The sequence below is a fragment of the Asterias amurensis genome, chromosome 6, assembly GCF_032118995.1.
Source record: "Asterias amurensis chromosome 6, ASM3211899v1".
NCBI lineage: Eukaryota > Metazoa > Echinodermata > Asteroidea > Forcipulatida > Asteriidae > Asterias > Asterias amurensis.
This window is the reverse complement of record NC_092653.1, coordinates 1,135,123-1,156,554: the sequence shown is the minus strand read 5'-3', so window position 1 is coordinate 1,156,554 and position 21,432 is coordinate 1,135,123. Positions and strand designations below refer to the sequence as shown.

At 37.6% G+C, this 21,432-nt stretch overlaps 1 protein-coding gene across 8 annotated transcripts in view; it reads right to left on the bottom strand.

The window, feature by feature from the left end:
• The window catches only part of LOC139938067 (autism susceptibility gene 2 protein homolog), a 225,433-nt gene that overhangs the window by 72,447 nt on the left and 131,554 nt on the right, over window positions 1-21,432 (bottom strand). For 7 of the 8 annotated variants that reach the window (XM_071933437.1, XM_071933438.1, XM_071933440.1 and 4 more), the window contains one exon: window positions 13,900-13,926. The exons of the other annotated variant lie outside the window; for it this stretch is intronic. In XM_071933437.1, the coding sequence (XP_071789538.1) occupies window positions 13,900-13,926 (27 nt within the window). The remainder of the gene's footprint in view (window positions 1-13,899; window positions 13,927-21,432) is intronic. 8 annotated transcript variants of the gene reach the window in all.

Genomic DNA, 21,432 nt, shown 5'->3' with positions numbered 1-21,432 from the left:
TGCTGCAAATAAATTGATCAGGGTGAGAAGAGAAAAAAGCATGTCTGTGTATAAAAAATATATTTTTATGGTGAAAAGGTTTCATTTGATTGTCTCTGCCATTAAAAAATAATTCACGGTTAGATTACTTTAATGAAAGAGACTGTCCTTGCAAAGATGGAGAGAAAAAGGAAAGAAAAAAAAAGAATAAGAAAAAAAACAGTTGAGACTGTAGATTACATTTCATATCGATTTCAAAGTTATTCTTGTTCAAAATATATGCAAGCCTCTATGACGCTCGGAGACAAAACTTTGTGTCATTCAGGCTCCGGGCAATCGTGAAATCGATGCGAGCTCTGGCCGTCTTTATTCCCCTTTGTATCTGGCCTAAATGCAAAATATATCTACGGAGTCAACAATAGGGAGTTCCAAAAGCGAAACTCCGAGAGGCAAATTAAAGAGTTTCCTTGTCAATAATTCAGAACGCCTGACGGTAGAGAAACTACTTGCATGAAGAAGTTGAACAGGACAAACCTAAGTTGACATTTCAGATGAATTGTAACACACAATATATCCAGCCTAGCCGCCAAGAGCGACACGCTGTGATACGTTAATATCCCGAAACAGACGTTCACAGTTAAACGCCTGCAGGAGAACGCTGATATTTTTTCAAGTCATAAAAGGACTGGAAAGATAAATACACTCTCGGTAGGACTGCCATTTTCCCCCTCTTTTCCCCCGTTGAAAATTTGATTTTGGAATCAGGCAGTAGTCAATTTACAATTAAGCAAGATGTCTGTCCTACAGGGATGGGTAGACTGAGTTATCGACTGGAAACGAGTATTGGGAAATGGGGAAAATTCTCACTGCCAACTGCAGCAGTTTGGCTTATCAAATCACAGCTTTCGGGTGGGTTTTTTTTTTTTTTTTTTTCCGGCTGCAGGCAATATTTGTTCATCTTGGTGTGGGAGGTTCTAAACAGTTAACACTACAATCTTATTCAACATGCGACTGAGTAATCTGCTATGCAGTCACACCCACCGTCTGAGCAATTTGAATGTTGGTAACAATATTATGATGCAGATCGAAACAAAAGCTGATGGAGTTGCTGTTCTGCTGACCAGTCGCAGCTAAGCCTGTCTTGGTCTTATTATAAAAACAATTTCTCCAAGCAGAACTTGATCCAGTAACAAATATTTCCAACAAATCAGCACCATTCTCTGTATAAACAAATTGTGTTAAAAAGCTACAGTGACATAATGCGCATTGTACAACCAGCAGATTTATTACTTGCTTAAAGACTGACTGCAACACACGGAATTTGCACTGAGCTCTCGTAATAGAAATATTTAGAGGAGATTCGTAACACAAGATTAGTAGCAAGTTAGAGTAAATTTATACATCTTTGTTTATGAATGAATCAAATCTAAATAAAACTGATATGAGCAGCCCCGCAAAAAGAGACTCAGATTCAATACGGTGTGAAGATTACATTTCAACTTTGTATTGAGGAGCTTTTTGTCAGGCTAGGATCTTCTTACACAATGTAATTCAGTGGACTTGAAGAGTTCAGTGTGTTAATTCACGTCACAAATACTGACTTTTCTCATAGGGGGTTCCAGTTACCGAAATAACCAAGTATGGTCGCATTCATAAAGCCCTCAGTAAGCACTACAATACTTCTTTAGTTGTATTGTACTCTTCTCAATCCCCATGTGAGACAATAGCATTGATTAACGGGAGCCAGACCAAGCTTAAGACCAAGTTTTTGAATTTAGGTAACAATACTCACTAAGCCATCTCTATCCGCAATTACCAACTATTTTTAAATGTAATAATCCAGTTTATTCCTGTAACAAGCTGAGATTTCAACAAGTTTAGAGGGTTTAATTCATTACGGACTGCATCAGTGCGTCAGAAGAACCCTTCAAACAAGACAAATTTCAAATTACTGGGAAAGTATTAAACTAGTATAGTGATATATAAATCACAACATTAGATTGTTGAAGATGTCAACAGATGAACGTCATCAGATGACATCGTTATTATCAAATGACATTGTTGTCATCAGATGATATCATTGTCATCAGATGTCCCTGTTGTCATCAGATGACATATAGTTGTCATCAGATGACATAAAGTTGTCATCAGAGGACATTGTTGTCAACAGATGACAAAGTTGTCTAATTTGTGAAACAATCGAGCCTGGTGCCTATTAAGGTAAGGATGATATCAATCAGATTGAATCTTGATCAGATTGAATCTATCAATTAGATTGAAGATTGAATCTTCAGGTGATAAGACAAACATTATCTGTGCTAAAAACCCTGAGCTCTGCATCTTGCTAGTGCTACACCTTCCATGTAGAATCCTCAAACGAATAAAACAAAATGACTGCCAGGCCAAAAGTCTAATACACATGGTTTGAAACAACCCTTGATGGCGTTGTAGTCAGAATCAACATGTCATTAATTGTCACAACTAAGAAACATTCCACTCCTTGTTTAAAGAAGGGAAAGAAGAAGTTTGATATCCACCCCTTGAGGTTAAGGACTCTCGCAAACATAAGACAACGATCTGATTCAAATCTTCTACATGGCTCTGACACAACATGACCTGACAGGCTACAACCCGTCCACGCACAATTTCCCTTTCCCATTTTCTCAACACATGCCTCAATTATCTTGCAAATCCGTCCAAATTAGAAGCCCAGTCACTCAGTGAAGAGACCCGGGCTCCCCTCTAGGGAGTCAGTTCAGAAGGCAAGGTGATGAAATTTTGCATCGCAACCCCGAGGGCGCTGTCACACGGGGTGACAGCTAAATGCACGAGTGAAGGAGGTAAATGGAAACAAGGCATTTTTTCTATTTTTCAGGAGGGGGGGGGGGGTAGCTGACAGCCTATAAAGTGAGTAGCTAATGCAGTTAGTGGCCGTGCCTATGGTGTTAATCATGTGGCATCTTGATTTTCTCTCAGTCTTTTAGACAACATGGTGGAATATTAAGAGTATAAACTGCCAGAGTCCTTAAAGGTATGAAATGCCTATACCACTACCACACCGCGGTCCAAAACTCCAATCTCAAGTAGGTGAATGTATGTCAACATGATGAGTCTACAATATACCAACAGGCTAATTGCACAATGATGTTTTCACTCCTAAAATATTCATTTTTGCATTCAGCAAAATTTGTACTTAAAAAAAAAAAAAAACTCACATCAAAAGTTAGAGTACCATAAAAGAGTTGTTCATAAATATTGGAAAGAGGCGGAAGTGAAAGTTTCTGTCAAAAGTTCAAGGAGCTAATTGCGTGGCCATCTTAGTTGGATTCCCTGCTCACAAAGTAATATAATAATGACAGTTATTCTCAACCCATTCAAAGGGACCAGCCTGCTTTTTCCCCTTCAACCTCACTATTAGTTGCAATAAGGACATATGACAAGAAAGCAAATGACCATGACATTCTAGATGAACTTTGTACATGTAGGTACAAACAATTATCAGCTTGATGGAGGAACCAGCAGAAGAACAAGAAATTTTCGCTCCACCACACATTTATATAAAAAAAAAAAAACTTAACTTAGTGGTATGATGACAGAGGTATTTATTAACAGTTTTTGGTTAAGGATACCAGCAATACTGATCAACAATGAATATTAAGCTTCATCATAAAAGTGGTGCATGCTTCTTTTAAGTGTGGCACGCTATATAATTAAACAATATTTTATTGCCTGTGCTGTACTTTGAAAACAATTAAGCTGGTGCTTTGTGAATTTAACATTGGAATTGATACCGGAGGATAGTTGAGATTAGTTTGGGCAATTAGATTGGATGAAATGGTAGATTCAGAGCTAAATGTGGCTTAAGTTGTGTTTGAATCAAGCGATTTCAGTCTCAGTCAACAGTCAATAACAGTCAATAACAGTCAGTGGGAGTTTTCATCAGGTTAACCCAGGCCACTGCCAAAGTCACTTATTCAGATTATGCCTCATCGGTACTAAACAATGGAGCTGTAGCTTAACACACATCATACAAAAAAAGGTTACCAACCAAAAATTAACCCTGCCTTATTGACCGGCTCCCTGCCAATGCGCTAATGAATATTACTGAAAACAAAGCTTGGTGAAGCGAACCATACACTACCTGTAAATCTTTTTCAATTAACTTTTTTTGATGGGTTTTTGTTGTTCACTTTGCAAGTGACGACACAAGTGGTAAGCAATAACTACAACAGTGTGTAATTACAATTATTTTGTCTATTATATTAAATTGATTGTCTAACCACAGAGTATGATTGCATGAGATATGCAGGTACCATTGAAGAAGCAAGTGGCCTTTCTATCAAGACCTATTGTCTGCTTTGAATTCAAGGGGCGGAAATACGAGCACTGTATATTATTTAAACAAAATCACTTGAGCTAGTAAAGACTAAACTAAAATGATGTACATGTGTTATTTTCACAAGAGATGCTTAAAGACACTTGCATTATTGGTAATTGTCAAAGACCTTAGACCAGTCTTCTCACTTTGTATATCTTCACAATATGCATAAAACAACAAACCTGTGAAAATTTGAGCTCAATTGGTGAAGTTGCGAGACACTAATGAGAAAAAAAACACCCTTGTCACACGAAGTTGTGTGCTTTCCGATGCTTGATTTCGAGACCTCAAATTTAAATCTGAGGTCTCGAAATCAAATTCTTGGAAAATTACTTCTTTCTCAAAAACTATATTACTTCAGAGGGAGTCGTTTCTCACAATGTTTTATACTATCAACCTCTTGCCATCACTCAGTACCAAGTAAGGTTTTGTGCTAATAAATATTTTTAGTAATTACCAATAGTGTCCACTGCCTTTAAAAAAAGTACCTTTGTACAACAAAATAGTTTTGCTTACCATAATAAGGTTACCAGCCAAACTATCATGACACGTGTATCATCTGTGACTGGTATCCTGCCCAATGCTTGGAAATTATTAAGCAATATTTCTATTTTTATTCTAGCTGTATGTAATTGGGTCAAGCGCAGAGTCCAATAGCCTTTACAGCCCTTTGTCTTTGTTTGTAAGGTCTATTACTCATTTCTTAAGAAAGGACCTGACTACTTTATACCTTCTAGCCTCACTTTGACTCCACTGATGAACCTGACTGGATGAACCGCAATGACAGTTAGCTTCATCAGTACATGAACCATCATGAGTCCGATATTGATTAAGGTCAAACAGTCCTCCAACCCAACCTACATAATGTAGAATAGTGCGCATATTATATACGGCTGCCAGCATTACCTGATATTTGATCTTAGCGTTGATCACGCGTCATCAGCGCCAACCCCTGTGTCCTCCTACCCCAGCCTAGGTCCCTAATCAGACAGGCGCTTGCTCGGGCACGGGCCTTAATTGGTAAATTAATCATCATTTGCAACACTTGTCCATGGCTTAATTGAACACTCTAGCAACCGGGCCGAAACGTGCAGACAATAATACCAGGGAGACAATGCAGACGAGCACAGCGCTACAATTGGTTTATATGCCAGAGTGAGACAAGAGCGTCAACGCCTCGTTCCTGTAATGAGGCTAGGAAGTCCCATGATATTTGGAAATGATCGTATTATAATTAGATGCCTTGTATAAGATGGAGATTGGTTAAACTGCCTATGTTATAAACAGCGCCGGTTTAACTAGTGTCATGTACGCGCACGTGTTCATGATGGTATCAGTTTGGTGGACAGGTACATGTATGTGTTAATGTTCTTTGTCATTCATTCACCTTTAGTTTGATTGACTCGGTTGCCGAATAGCATTAATGCAAGGTTCAGGAAGTGAGACTTAAAACACAGATTGCTGAATATATTGCTGTCTTATAGGGTGGATGATTGAACAAAATTATGTCATGGTGTAATTTCATTTTTGTCAATACACGATAAAAGAGCCAATACTGTTATAACATTTACAATTAACTCTGCTTTTATTGTAACAAGTGCCCTGTAAGTGTCATGCGATTTATTGGTTGTTTTCCTTCCCGGACAAACTAAACAAAATTGACTTGGGATTTGCACCTGCGACCTCCAGATGTGCTGGCACTCTACCAATCAGAAACCATAAGCAAGGATCACAAGCAAGTTTATGATACAGCCTGGGAAGCGACAGTGCAGGGATCAATTTTTATGTCAAATTTCATGATACAAACCACAAGGGAAACCGAGTTCAAATTTAAATAAATTTGTAGGTGAACAATGAAAACTAAACTAGATCGGGATTTGAACCTGTTATCTCAAGATTAGCACGCAGACGCTGAATTTTATTTATTGTTTAAATGTTTTCAACAGGTCTCAAAGGGGAACACAGGAAAACAGAAAATTATTCAATATCGAAACAGATGATTTATTGACAAGTAAGGAACTTTATCAATTGTACCTCAGAGCACCCTTTGTCCAATGATAGCTTCAACCATAGCGAAAGGGTCCTGTCTCATGCTTCATTCTCTCTAGTAAGCCCAAACAGAATATCATCAGTCACAAAATGTAGGTTGGTTCATGTCCTTGACAATTCTTATCAATAGGTATTGTGATTAACCTTTACTGTTTCCATCAAACAAGGTCCTTTGTTTTGTAATTCAAGACCCCCCCCCCCCCCCACGCACAAACAACCTCCACCTGAAGTTGTTTGGAAAACACTAAATTGCCTGAAAAATGCTTGCTTTTGATTGAATACCTACTAATTACAATCAGGCAAAGTGGTGTTCAAAGACACAATTTTGATCGGGGTGTCCCCTCTGTTTTTGTTTGTATGCATGCATGAGCTTGAATTTCGGCATTAATGACATGGAAATTATGAGGCAATGGAACCCTGGTGCAAACTTGGCCATTCTGGACAATTAGGCACCTCAGCGTTTGGTGCCAGGGTGTGCTAGGAGATCAATAAGGTATAGATTTCTCTCGTCTGCTTGATGAAATAACCGGCGTTAAGTGACATAACTGGGTCTCGTTACCAAGACTTGTTATGCCTAACGATTACCGCTTTGGTCGTACGAATACTGATTATTATACCGACCCTCACGGCGAGAGGGTTGGTTGTTTTAGCGCCAGCGGCAGCACACGGCGGGAATGGTAACCCTATGCAGGGGATGCACAATGCAAATTCAACTGGGGAATTTAACAACCGAGGCTTGTGCGATAACGTACAATGGCCGGTTGGGCACTTAATATAAACAATAAAAAGAATTAAAAACAAAAAATTCCACAAACATTAAATTATGATAAATGAACAGAGAGAGGAAAAGGGGGGAAAATCAATCGGGGTTATGAATGGATAATGCGAGAGTGATAAAAATCTGGGAAGGAGTGGAATGTTTTCAGAAGGAATTTTTTTGGAAAGGATATAGACAGTGTAAGGAAATCCTAGTCTCGTTGTGACAAGGTCCCAAAGGACACAGTGACAGTTTCTTCTAAACCAAACGTCACCGATACTGATTGATGGGTCTGATTTATAAATTATTTCCAAATGTCATAGGAGGAATTATCACAAGACACAGTAATATATTAAGCCTCTTTCTAGATTTATGACCACACAGCTTATTTCTCAGCCTACATCAAGCAACAGATCATGTTTTATCAAATTGTGTATTTAAAATAATAATACAAATCTCTTAACTCTTCAATTACAAGGAACAATTTCAAGTTCTGTTAATTCCTTTCCTCTAAAGTATCAGATAATATCTTAATTTACTTTATATATTTTTAACAGAAAATCAGTGGAGCATTTTCCTACGGCAAGAAACTGGTGCACTGCATTTGACTAAATGAAATTCCATTAACCTGTCCCATTGATTTTACATTGAATCATTTAATTGATTGGCGAGGAGGCCTCGGCCCAAATTCATAAAGCTGCACAAAAAGCAGCTGAGCAAAAAAAACAACAACGTATGCTTAATAGAATAAGGTTGCCAGCCAGTAACATGTCACAGGTACAATCTTGCAGCCGGTATCCTGCTTAGTTTTGCTGCACAGATAAATTGTAAGCAATTATTTTCTGCTTCAGCAAATCTATGAAATTGGGTCCTGCTCTCAGTATTTTGAACAAAATCAAAATAACTTCTGGTTATTTTTTTATAAATTTTAGATATGAAGAAAGTTGTCAAATCTCAAAACTAGTTCAGTCACTATTTTTATAGTTCTTGATTTTAAGTGGTAATTATGGCATTAAAAAATAGAAATTTCTCATACGACTAGTTTTGTATCTTGCCTGCTGTGAAACACCCAGTTAAGTATCATGTGGTCTGTTGTACTACAAACGTATGTTGTCATACAAACTGTGCAGGACAACACACCATGTCAAATGTGTGTCCAGTCTATTGATTAAGCATTAATTAAATCCTACATGGAGAAAAGCAATCACATTGATTGCCCGGCAGTCATTTTCATTCCCACTAATTAGTGTAGACAAGAGCAAAGTTAATTAAGTCTTCATTAAGAACATTTGTGTTTCATTTTCTTGATCTGTTGGATGTTTTTTTTGTCTTTTCTTGTAACGATCTGAAGAGTTATGTACATAGAACCGTGTGGATTGGAAGATGGAGCAAGTGCTGACATAAGGTCTTCTCAATCACGTGACGATCAATCAAGTCTGTTTGAACACTTCTAGAGACAGTTAAAGGACTAGCACAACTCTGGGTTTAAGAGACTAACCATTGTGCAATGATATCACATGTTTTCAAATGCTTTTGGTATTTGAACACTTCCAGAGACAGTTTAAAGACACTGGACACTATTGGTAATTGTCAAAGACCAGTCTTCTCACTTGCTGTATCTCAACATATGCATATAAAGTAACAAAGCCTGTGAAAATTTGAGCTCAATCGGTCATCGAAATTGCGAGATAATAATGAAAGAAGAAAAACACCCTTGTCACACTATGTGCTTTCAGATGCTTGATTGCGAGACCTAAAATTCTAAATCTGAGGTCTCAAAATCAAATTCGGAGAAAATTACTTCTTTCTCAAAAACTATGTTACTTCAGAGGGAGCCGTTTCTCAAAAAGTTTTATACTATCAACAGCTCCCCATTACTCGTTACCAAGAAAGGTTTAATGCTAATAACTATTTTGAGTAATTACCAATAGTGTGCACAACTCTAGGTTCAAGAGACAAGACATTGTGCAAAATGGTAAACACTTACTATTATTTCTCTTTAGATTAACTTTGTATCCAGCATTTCATTCGCGAAAGAAAAAAGGAAAATTTGTCTGGTTAATTCTCTTTAGAAAAATTGGAATCCATTAGACACCAAAATTGCCCAGCTGAATACCAGTATCAAGCAATATGCAACAAATGGACATTTATGGGTTGGTAATCCTGTTTTTATCATTTTCATCAAAAGTAAATTTTTGTGCTTAGCAGCTCTATGAAATTGGGCCCAAAGTGCCCAGTGCTTTAACTTCGATGTGACTTATAACGTGAAGTTTTGTGCAAAATAATTTCTGTAATTTCTAATAAGTATTTTATTAAAATTTGAATAGAGTGGTGTATGAAATAATGTTAGATAAAAGGGATGAGGATGGTTCAGCGTTTGTTTTTCCCTGCCTTTTTACCTCCAAGCTTTTCATCTCTGTGGACCCGGTTCTAATCCCAACTCAGACCGGAGCCTTGCATGTGGATTGGGGTTTCAGTCCCTACCTGATTGCATCTAAAACCGAGCACGTTTTATTTCCTATTTATCCCATTATAGCCACTTATTGTGTTGTTTGAAATGTAATACAGAAAAAGACTACTTTGCGTATTTCATTCATTCTGTAGTTGGCTTCTTACTTTTTTTTTTTTTTTTTTCTTTTTTTTTTTTTTTTTTTAATAATTCAGGTTGAAATATTTCCAAGGGTAATCAACATCAGAACCAATTTTGGAAAAAAAATGTGCAAAAAGGAAGGGGGGGTGAAGAAAAGAAGAAAAAACACAGCAGACAACTACCCACTGTGTTTTTTTTAATACAAAACATGCAGTTTGATTGAAAGTTAAACAGAGAGTATGAAATCAAATACAAGAATTAGGATGGATGAACAAGGCATTCTTACCTATTCTTTAAAAGCAGTGGTCATGGTTGATTAAAGATATAAGAACACACACTATATCTGTCGTGGAAAGTTAACTATCTTCATTTCACATGATTACATTTTTATATCGCACATAAAAAAAGTGAAACCACGCAAAAAAAGAAAGAAGACAAAAAAATTAATAATACAAAATAATAATCATCTTTTATAACCGGTAACTGTTTTCACTCATTAATAGTAAGTGCGCCAATGTCATAAAAACAACAGAGCGTAACAAATAAAATTGAAAATAGAGAATTATTTGAAGGCCACAAAAATAATAACTTTCCAATCACCTGCAACTTCAATACTTGTTACAACCCATTGTTTAATCACTCATAATACATCAACCCTGAAATGGATGCCCGTACATTTTGGATAAAACCACTCCACCCAAAGCCAAATGACAAAAAGTGTAAACTAGTAGGAATACAAGTCCATTTCATTCTGCCTATATGAATATCTCTTTGCTGTTCTTTTAAGAATCCCGATTCTATTGATGACATGGTTTTCACACGCCAAACTGGGGGGGGGGGGGGGGGGGGGGGTGAACGACGATTCTACATATTATCACCAATAAATGGGAGCGGCATTACCTCCAAGTCCATTAATTTGAAATGCACTTTTTAATCTTCTGAACTATAAATAATACAGCCCTAGTTGTGAAGAAAGGATGCCTGGATAATTACCAGGGATTAGCCACAGATGCCTGGGTATGTTTCTACCTTTTTATTGCACTAAGTAACGTAGATTGAAACACAGGAAAAAATGTCATTTCTGGGAGGCAGCTGAGCCGAAGGGAGTTAAACAAAATACAAAATAACAAAACTAATAGAACGGGGGTGTGTGTGTGTGTGTGTTGGGGGGGGGGGGGGGTGGAACGATGAAGACAAGGAGGGGTAGAACTGTAGTAAGGGAAGGGCTGTAATGGAAGGATAAAGATCTTTGAATACTTCGTTATACATCAGTTATTTGTTTCTCTTCAACTTTTGACATCACTTAAAAAAAAGGAATGAATATTGGAAATGTAAATTGATAACTGAGTTTCAAGAGCAAAAATCTAAGGATCAACTGAATAAGGGGAGGGCTGTCGCCAATCATAATTTCCAAAGACAAAATCATTATAAAGGGGGTACATTCGGGCAGTAACACAAACATATATTAGTTTAATATTTAACGCCTTAGTGACAATTGATCAATCAATCAATCTGAAAACATTTGTATAGTTCCAAAAGCAACAAATATTGATGATGAACTAATATTTTAAGAAAAATCTTTCCCGCCTCCTTCCTTTACCACGTGAACCAGACACAAAAAATACAATGACCATAAAATAAGCAACAACAACATCAGCAACTCATCATCAACAACAATGACCAGCAAAAAATGGATTCATTAATGATCTCCTTAGATGAGGATAAATCATGAAGTCATACAGCATCACTACGGCAACATCATTGCCGAACTCGCAAAATGGCCACAAAAGTTAACGTATGCTTCTTTCAAACAATATCTCAAAGCTTGGAAGAATACTATCAAAACTTGAGAATGATCAGCCCCAAACTTTTGCACATTTATACCAGGTTTGCAAATATCTGTTTTATTCCGTAACACTTTACTGGACATTTGTGTTTGATTTTAGAACACTCAGTGTCACATAAACCAGATACAAAATGAGGCCCGCCCAATGCCAAATCAAAGGTACCTCTCAAACATGATGGAACAGCATTAAAAATTTAGACAATTCAAAAAAGCACAGAGTATCTGAAATACTCTATATAAAAGTATGTTTGAAGCTTTGCATGGTGTAGAAAATAAAAAGTAAGACCCGCAGGCGAGCGGAGGATATTTTTTGAAGCGTCAAGACCACACCGTTTCTTCTCAAAGCCAACACTCCTCCCAAAAGAGATTTACACAATATTGTACATACAATAGTGAAGTTAGAAGTTTGAGGTAATTATTGTACAATAAATAAGGATTATTTGGGGTGGACAGATGGTATTAGCACCCCTCAGTATTAAAAGTTGACAAACTAGTTCAATTGGCATCAACTCAGAAACTGTAGCTTTTCAACTTCTAATACTATAGGATAGTCCCAGGGAAGTTAACATCGAACCAAGGAATCAAACCAAGGAATCGAACCAAGGAATCAAACCAAGGAATCAAACCAAGGAATCAAACCAAGGAATCGAACCAAGGAATCAAACCAAGGAATCGAACCAAGGAATCAAACCAAGGAATCAAACCAAGGAATCAAACCAAGGAATCGAACCAAGGAATCAAACCAAGGAATCAAACCAAGGAATCAAACCAAGGAATCAAACCAAGGAATCAAACCAAGGAATCAAACCAAGGAATCAAACCAAGGAATCAAACCAAGGAATCAAACCAAGGAATCAAACCAAGGAATCAAACCAAGGAATCAAACCAAGGAATCAAACCAAGGAATCAAACCAAGGAATCAAACCAAGGAATCAAACCAAGGAATCAAACCAAGGAATCAAACCAAGGAATCGAACCAAGGAATCAAACCAAGGAATCAAACCAAGGAATCAAACCAAGGAATCAAACCAAGGAATCAAACCAAGGAATCAAACCAAGGAATCAAACCAAGGAATCAAACCAAGGAATCAAACCAAGGAATCAAACCAAGGAATCAAACCAAGGAATCAAACCAAGGAATCAAACCAAGGAATCAAACCAAGGAATCAAACCAAGGAATCAAACCAAGGAATCAAACCAAGGAATCAAACCAAGGAATCAAACCAAGGAATCAAACCAAGGAATCAAACCAAGGAATCAAACCAAGGAATCAAACCAAGGAATCAAACCAAGGAATCAAACCAAGGAATCAAACCAAGGAATCAAACCAAGGAATATTGTTATTATTATTATTTTGTTGTACAGTAATCCTCACAGACCATAGTATTGGTTCAGCTATTTTTTATTAATTTTTCATTTTGTTTTATACAATGCAAGGTCTCCCCGAACAAGGCTAAAATCCACTTCTAGAAAGGTGCTACGCGAAGAAAAACTATCAAAGGAATCTCACCATCCATAAAAGGCAACCAAAACCACGTGGAAGGGGACCAAATAGTCTGTCTCCTATTTACCATCATGAGATTCAGCATCCGTTATTACTATTGCACACAGGAAACATGACAAGATAGCAAATTGGCGAACCCTGCAAAGAGGCTCCTTATCAATGTTTAACTTCTACAACCGACTAGATGGAAATTTATGCTTAAAAGTATGACAGCAACCAGCATTATAAACAACTCAAATTTCTAACAATCACAATGCCTCTGACAAGACATTCCTTTAAAAAATGTACAGACAGCCACTTCTGATAAAACCTCCAATGATATTGTTTACAATTGAAAATCGCAACTAAAAACCTGAGCGTTTTCAAAACAAAGTGAGACCTCATTCATTACAAAGCACACTGGGGCAAAAGTGTAAACACTGGAAGCAGTTTTCTTCAATGGGAATAAAACAGTCACCTAAAATACATCCTGTTTGTTTTTACTGGAGGAAATCCTTCATGAGAACTAGAGGGCTGTTAAGAATCTAGCTTCTAAAAGCCAATCATTCCAGGTTTTCAACCCAACAGTAGATGTACATGTACACCATGCACACAGCACTGGACCTAAGCAGTGTACAAACCAAATTACAACAATTCATACCGCTTAATTTCCACCATCCTAAACACCTCACAGCACTAAATCCTATACAATATCCATAGCCGTTAAGGCTTAACATCCACTCTGCTTAAAAAAAAAGACAAACCACCTGAATATCCCCCCAAAATAAAATGAAAACAACAAAGATTTTGTACATACCCTATCTCCTTCGCTTTCGCTGTCACACTGTGTGTACACATGAATAGAAAGAGATCATAGAAGAAGGGGAAAAAAAGAGTCTGTAAATGCACAATAAACTAGGTCATGAATATACATGAGGTGTACAATTCATGGGGAAGGGCCTACAATGGGCTCATGAATATGCATGAGGGTGTCTACACATACCAGCAGGTGCAATGAGCAATGGAGAGTACACAATGGCGTGGCGAATGTTTTAATGTTTATGCGTCGTGCATTATTTATGTACAAGTAGATCTTTACACACTTAGAACTGGGTGAATTTACTTGTAAAATCAGCTTAGTGTCTATTGACAAAAATTATGTACAACAGCAACAAAAATCAGGATGATTGATTGAAGTTTAAGTAAGCTGAGACCTGTTTAAGTGTGAATATGTAAAATATAAAATTTGAAAATAAATACATGAACATAGTTTTTAAATAAACTAGGAGACTAGCAGGCAATGACTTTGTAAAAATGTATTTAATTGATACAGCATTCAAATATTAAATAATTTTTATGAGGGCAAACTATGATTAATGCTTTGTTTTACAAGGCTTGAGGGGTGGGCTTTTGACAGAAATGTTATTACATGTTGTCAAACTACACCGGCACTTCAACATGTCAAAATGATAAATGAGCGGAAAGTCACACATTTAGGGAGGGAATATGTGTCAGAGTTTACAAGGGACGCCGAACCTTGAGGTGTGGCAGGAACAAACGATTCTCTTAAAAAAGAGCTATTACTTGAAACATTTCTTTCATTTTGGTACTAGCGTTTCATTGTTCCTTTTTTATAAGGCTACCATCCATTGTTTAATGGTTTGGGAAACAGTGCCTTTAATCTGATATCTCTGCCATATTTCAAAATGTAAATTTTAGCATCTCTTATTCTCTAGAAGATGAATGATCGCATCTTGTGGGAGACAACAATATATCGTTAAGAAGTGATTAATAATTGCCATGCAATCATAGTGCATCCGAGCAGCGGTTGTTTTCTCATGGAGTCTCGCCTGATGAGAATAGGCAGCCACACAGGAAAGCATTGCACGTTGAGCAACTCGCATGGTTCCGTCAATGATTGATCGCCGATCAACACAGCGTGAAAATTTCCACCGATATCTCGGTCGGACACACACAATTATTTGATGCACCATGGGCATAGATTTCTGTTTGCTCTGATGAAGCATCAAAAGGACGATGTGTGTCGATGGAGGGTACTGAAATGTTTGCAGACTGGTGGGTAAGACTAGAGGACAGGGAAAGGGAGGGGGGGGGGGTGCCTTGAAGAGAAGTAACTTGATTTCTTTTATAAAAACACCCTCAAGAAACATGACCTCTTAGGAAGATTTAAACAACAAAATGTCAACTGATCTGTCTTCATTCAAACAACATCTTAAGACTCATCTTTTCAATCTTTGATTTGAACCATAGCTATTTGTTAGCGTCCGGCGTGTTTGAATGGTCCTCCTGATACCGCGCCCCATAAAAAACCTTCGTTGTCATTTTTTAGTAATTTCAAAGAATGTTCCTTTCGTTAGGTGGGAGCATAAATTTCTAATGGTTTTAGTTAAATTCAAAAAGTGAAATTTTCATTAGAAAAACAAACATTTTTTTTCAGCGTAGGTTTGCGGTAGCACCATGTATAAATCTCTTTTGAGTCGTGTTGGTTCTTAAGGCTGGTTTTTGGAAATCTTGACGCGTGATCTTAAAACACACAGTTTATTGTCATCGCTGAGGCCTATAAACTGTGTTTTTTATGATCGGGCGTCAAGATTTCCATTGAGCAACCATCTATAAACCGGCCTTAAGAAGAACCGGTGAGAAGAACCAACATTACTCAAAAGAGATTTCCACTTGGTGCTACCGCAAATATCATCTGACCAAATTCTCACCATGCAAAGTTTCAAATCTTCAACCCTTTCTTTGTTTATTTCTCTGGCTTCCCCCGCTCCCCTACCCTTTTTGGGGTTTCAATCACACATGGTGTCAGTTTCCAGTAATGGTTCCCATTGATTTTACAATTTTACACTAGAAGTGCTCTTTGCAAAATTAAAATGCCCCACCCTCTTAAAAGTGAACTTGCAGGTCTGTACCTCTGAATGCCAATGATGCATTTGTACATAACCAAGGCATAACATTGTTGAACTGACTTGATGTATGATTATGATATGAATATGATATGATGTATATTTCTTTCTGAAGGATATTTTCATTGACATATGTTTGTGCCTTTGCAGAAGTTGATATCTAAAAAAGGAAGTATTCTTTTGACTGTTGGCCTCCTCAACAAAAAGACAACGACTTTCAGAGATTTGTATCATCAATTATCGATTCATAAAAAAAGTCACTGTGTACAGGACTGGTTGGACAGTAAAATATCTCCCCCACTCAAAGAAGTTAGAAGTCGGTAAACACATACCTTTTTAATCATATGTGGTAGCACGGTCCACTGAGCAATATAATTATCGTTACCATGGAAACAGTTGGCATATAATGTTGTAAATGAGAGTCATGTCCTTGGTCTGGGTATATACTGTCTTAATATACTGGAAAGATGGACAGGCGAGGTGGGGGAAGCGTGGAAGCAATTGGTTACATCAAGTTCTGGTTGGTAGGGTTTTCATTGTTACAGGTTCAATGTGATAAAGTTTAATATAATAAAAAAAAACATTACAAATTTCTGAGACAAGCGACTTGCACCAAAATGCCCATAGCAGCCACAGGAGATGCAAGATATTACTTTCTTCCATGTACAGACAGAGGTCTTAGTGAAAGTCATTTCCAGAATAGACCGTATTGAATAACCCCTTTTTGCTACAAAAAGTCGCCATCTTGTAGGGCAAACCGTATGCGCGTCCAAACGCGTACATCGTCGAAGCACGCAGCACGCAACATTTCTGGTTTGACTTCTATGGCACATGCACGCACACATGCACGCACACGCACAGGTCTTGTAGGTCTGATATTTGAGCCGCGTGACGTCGTATTCAATACAGTCTATTGACAATTTCATGTTTTTCATGTTGACCTACTGTTTACAATTGTACAAGCAAAACATAATTTGTTTAAAACTGCTTATCTAATCATTTTTACAGATGAAAAAAATACATAACAAAAACCAACAAAAGAGGCCACGAATTGACGATTGGGCTAACCGGCACCATGAATGTGATGAATATATTGAATGGTCTGCAATACTTAGTTAGACTATAGCCAGTCTGCTTTCACCCTTAACTATGGAATGTTTGAAAACCTGGACACAAAACAAACATAGAGAACTTGCGGCCATGTTCAGTGGTTAAAATATTTTCAGTCTTTCCGAAGCACCGTAAGTGAAAGAAACTTACTTGGGAAAGACAAGTGATAAATCCCCCAAATTTGGATGATTAAATCACTTCATTGAACCAAATATAATATTACCCAATTTAATAAGAGCTTCACTTAGAAATAATACCAAACTTGGCCTCGTCGTTTTCATCAGACGTACCATAATTAATGCGCCATCTTAGATGACCTCATTGACCTATAAACCAATCAAAGCGTTATCATTGATCTCATTTTAAGACGTTGCAGTATACAAGTGAAACAATAAATGAATGGCCCTTGAGATTTGATCAATCCTAGAGAGATACACTTGGCTTCCTAAATAATCTATTTGGAGTAAAGAGCTTTATTGTCTCGAGGATAGCTTTCCAATTTTGGGACTCGTCATATAACCTTCAGCAGAATCCCAACAAATAATCATCCAGAAATAAACCATAACAAAAATACCACACAATTGTCCCCCATCTACCTGAGTAATTTTCTGAGACTTTCAAGATTAAGCTATTCACTCCAGACCCAAGGATAGAAAGGGAAGGAAAAAAACTATAAATGGCAGATAGAATTAATATTACATGCATTATCAGCATTAAGCATTGTGTTTGACTCCATTAAGATAGAAGCCAAGGTTATCAGAATGCCAATATCACATTCTTCCTATAAATCATCTAATCCAGACTTCCGCCTCGCTAAGGAACGGAACACATTTGTAACAAAGAGGACCAAGAGATGAGGGTTTCTCAAAAAGAATCAAGGGATGAGGGTTTCTCCTGTTGAGCAGCTGAAGTGCCGACATCGTGGTTGGGTTCCTCTTATTTCATATAGATAGAGAGGGAGGACATGAATTTATTGGTAGTCGGTCCCTTGGGAGTGTGGACGGATAGAGGATTCAAAAGACAACAACTTGAAATAGGGTATGGCATTTTTCTAGAAAGTTATATACAATATTAAATCATTATACCCAACAAACTGTAGCAGAACGATGAAGAAGCAAAAAACTTGCAAGATTTGCAACAAAATATTGTTGCTCATTGTGACGTCACCATATCTCCAAAAACAGCTGATATTACATACAAGTTTGAAAGTGTCAGAGTATTTTATCGCAATTGAAACACCACAAATGAACGAGCAAACAAACACAAGAGGTGCCTCGACGATCTCATTACGGTATACAAATCCATTCAACTACAGTTTCCAAAACAATCAAATGAATAAATCATACAGAGGGGGAGGTGGGAGATGATGGTTTTCTTGACCTGACAAAGCCACAGTCTAACTCTGAGAGACATCACAACGCAGTCTGTACAGGGACAACCCATCAGTCTCCCCAGCGGCTAAATAAAACCTCAAGCGGAAACTGCACAGAATAGAAAAACATCTAGGTAAATCTTGCTTGGAGAATTCCCTCATAAAAAAACGAAGAAGAAGAAAAGAAGAAGAGCAGGAATAAAAGATGGAGATGGCGGAGACAGCCGAAGGGAGATCGCTCGATGAATAGAGCTAAGCCAGCCTGCTGGGACATTCTACCCAAGGGAAATTATATGGCTTAGCTATCTAATTCGTCTTGTAAAGGCCCAATGGTGTATGGCATCAAAAGATTTAGGGGTAAGGGTTTTCAAACTATTACGAAAGGGAAAGATTTGGCGAGGAGGCAGCTGCGAGGGGGGTTTGGAGCTTTAATCTGGATGAGCTACGCTGACCTAAAGGAAAAATCGACAAGCTGCTTCAATATAGATGATTTGAGTTCTAGTGGTCTTATGGCTAACAAATGTTAAATAAAAGAAGGATTATTCTGAATTATTATAATCTGGCATTTTTAAACAATCTGTGATTCCCGTTTTAAAAAACAAAAAATATATGTACTGCTCTTAAGGAGAGGACGTATGGTTATGACCATCTAGAAATGTCAACAGAGATTGTCGGCTTTTTATTTACAATAGAACAAGCGTAAAAATAACATACAAATAAAAAAAGAAAATAAGCAGAAAAATGGGGGGAAAACACACACAAAAACAGAGTAGCCGAATGCTAAATAAATAATTGTTATGTGGTGTGTTTAAAAAGATCTTTGGACCTATAAATAAATAAAAATAAAAAATAAAAAAAAAATTAAAAATTAAAAAAAATTAAAAATGCAGAACAATTCTGGGGGTCTTTTTCCCCCCAACTTAATCAAGGAAACTTTAATGTAAAATACCTTTACTCAGGTACGTTTTTTGTTTGTTTTTTTGTACGCCATTTTGACAAACTTTATATTATCTCTCCCATCATGAGGAGGAAAAAAAGACAAAATTTCAAACCCTATATAATAAGATGAATTACTGACAGCTAGTTTTACGTAGAGTTTGAGTGACAGTAGGTTTTAATGGACTGCTGATCTAATAATTGAATGTAACGTGGTTTGGATCCAATGTCACAAGGTATATGCTCCATCCATTACTGCAATAAATGACCCATGAAGGTTGACAGATGAAGATTGAAACTGTGGAAATGGTGGTAGCCTCTTTCCCTTAGTCATGCGTTCACATAAAGGTCTGCCATTTCAACACTCTATCTCATCTACAATCAGTATGGCTGTACACTTGACTGTATGTGTTAACCCTCATTGAACCCATGCTCGTGATTCGGAGAAACTTAAACCTCGGTTACAAATCACGATGACCTCTTTTAACGCATCTCAAACCAAGGGTTAACCATACTATCACCATTCAAGGCTCTCATCCCTCCTTAATCACACCGTCATCCTTACAGCGCTGTCACCAGCCAATTTAAAACCTCTGTTTCCCAGTTTGAGCTCATCACCTTACACTTTTAGCATTCACCAAGCAGGCAAAATGTGGGTGGCAATGCCACTAGAAAAAGAAAAACAAATCCAGTTTTGCAGTAACACCATGTGTTAATGTAAATCTCTTTTTAGTAGTGTTGGTTCAAAAAAGAACCAGTGGTTGACAACTCAATGTTTCGATCAGTATGCTTTGATCCTTTTCAGGAGAATAACATCATGAACAAAATTCATGGGCACTAACACACATTCTAAGACCCTCTTCTTGATACAGAAAATCAACCTCACGTCTTAAAATCTCAAATCTGTATTAGATTCAACCTCACCTTCTGAACACTTATATTTAAAGGAACACGTTGCCTTGGATCGGACTAGTTGGTCTTTGAAAAGCATTTGAATCCCGTCGGCAATTTTATGGAGTCAAAATTTTGACGCCACAAAATGGCCGACCGTGTTTTTTTCGCGACGTAAATGGAAAACTGTGCAATGTCGAGGCATGTTTGTGTGGATTATTATGTTCTACTTTTAAATTATCTAGTAACCATATGCATTTTAGAACAAACAGTTTCAAACGCTTTTCAAAGACCAACTCGTCCAATCCAAGGCAACGGGAGATGTGGGAGATTACGTTCCAGACTCTATTCAAACCCGAGCCTGATACTTCACGAAGGCACCAGAGGCGAATGCCTCCATGCCCCCTGGTCATTGCATTGGTGCCCTGGTGCCCTTGAAATACTACAGTAGAAATTTACAATTTCCTCACAGGGTGCCCTTTACCAAGGGAAATTGCCCTTAGTGCCCTTGCCTTTAGGAAAAATGAAGCATACAGACCTGGGAAACCCTACACCGGCCCGATCAATATTCAGAAAGAAAACCTCAACCACTGTTATTATCTTACTAGAGATCACTTCATTTAAGAGATCCCAAGCAGAATGTTTACCGACCTCTGTTTCTTCGTATGTTTTGACCGATGCTCATGAGATCTGTAAAAGTTTATCAGTTTTCCTGGGGATCAGCTTTTTGTTATCGGAGATAGAGCTCTCCTCTACTGGCTGCATTTGCCCCCTTCTTAGTCAATGTTCTTGAGATCTTGTATGATAAGTCAAACTCCAATAGATCTAAACATCTCTGTCTTGTTCCCGATGGCGATAGCAATAAAGCATACTGGTTCTCGTCACAACAACATGGGGGTTAGACTATAATTCCCTCCCAAGCCTCAGTTTGGTTATGGTTTTAAATCAAAGTAAAACAAAATGGCCGCTCTACATTAAGAGTCTACCGGGCACATTTAGAGACAGGATGTTTGACGCCATCCATGTGATTTATCGGAATGATTTCACGCTCTTTCCCAATCCCCAGCCTACCCGACTTCAACTCAAACAACTTCTGAACTCTCTAAAGAGATTT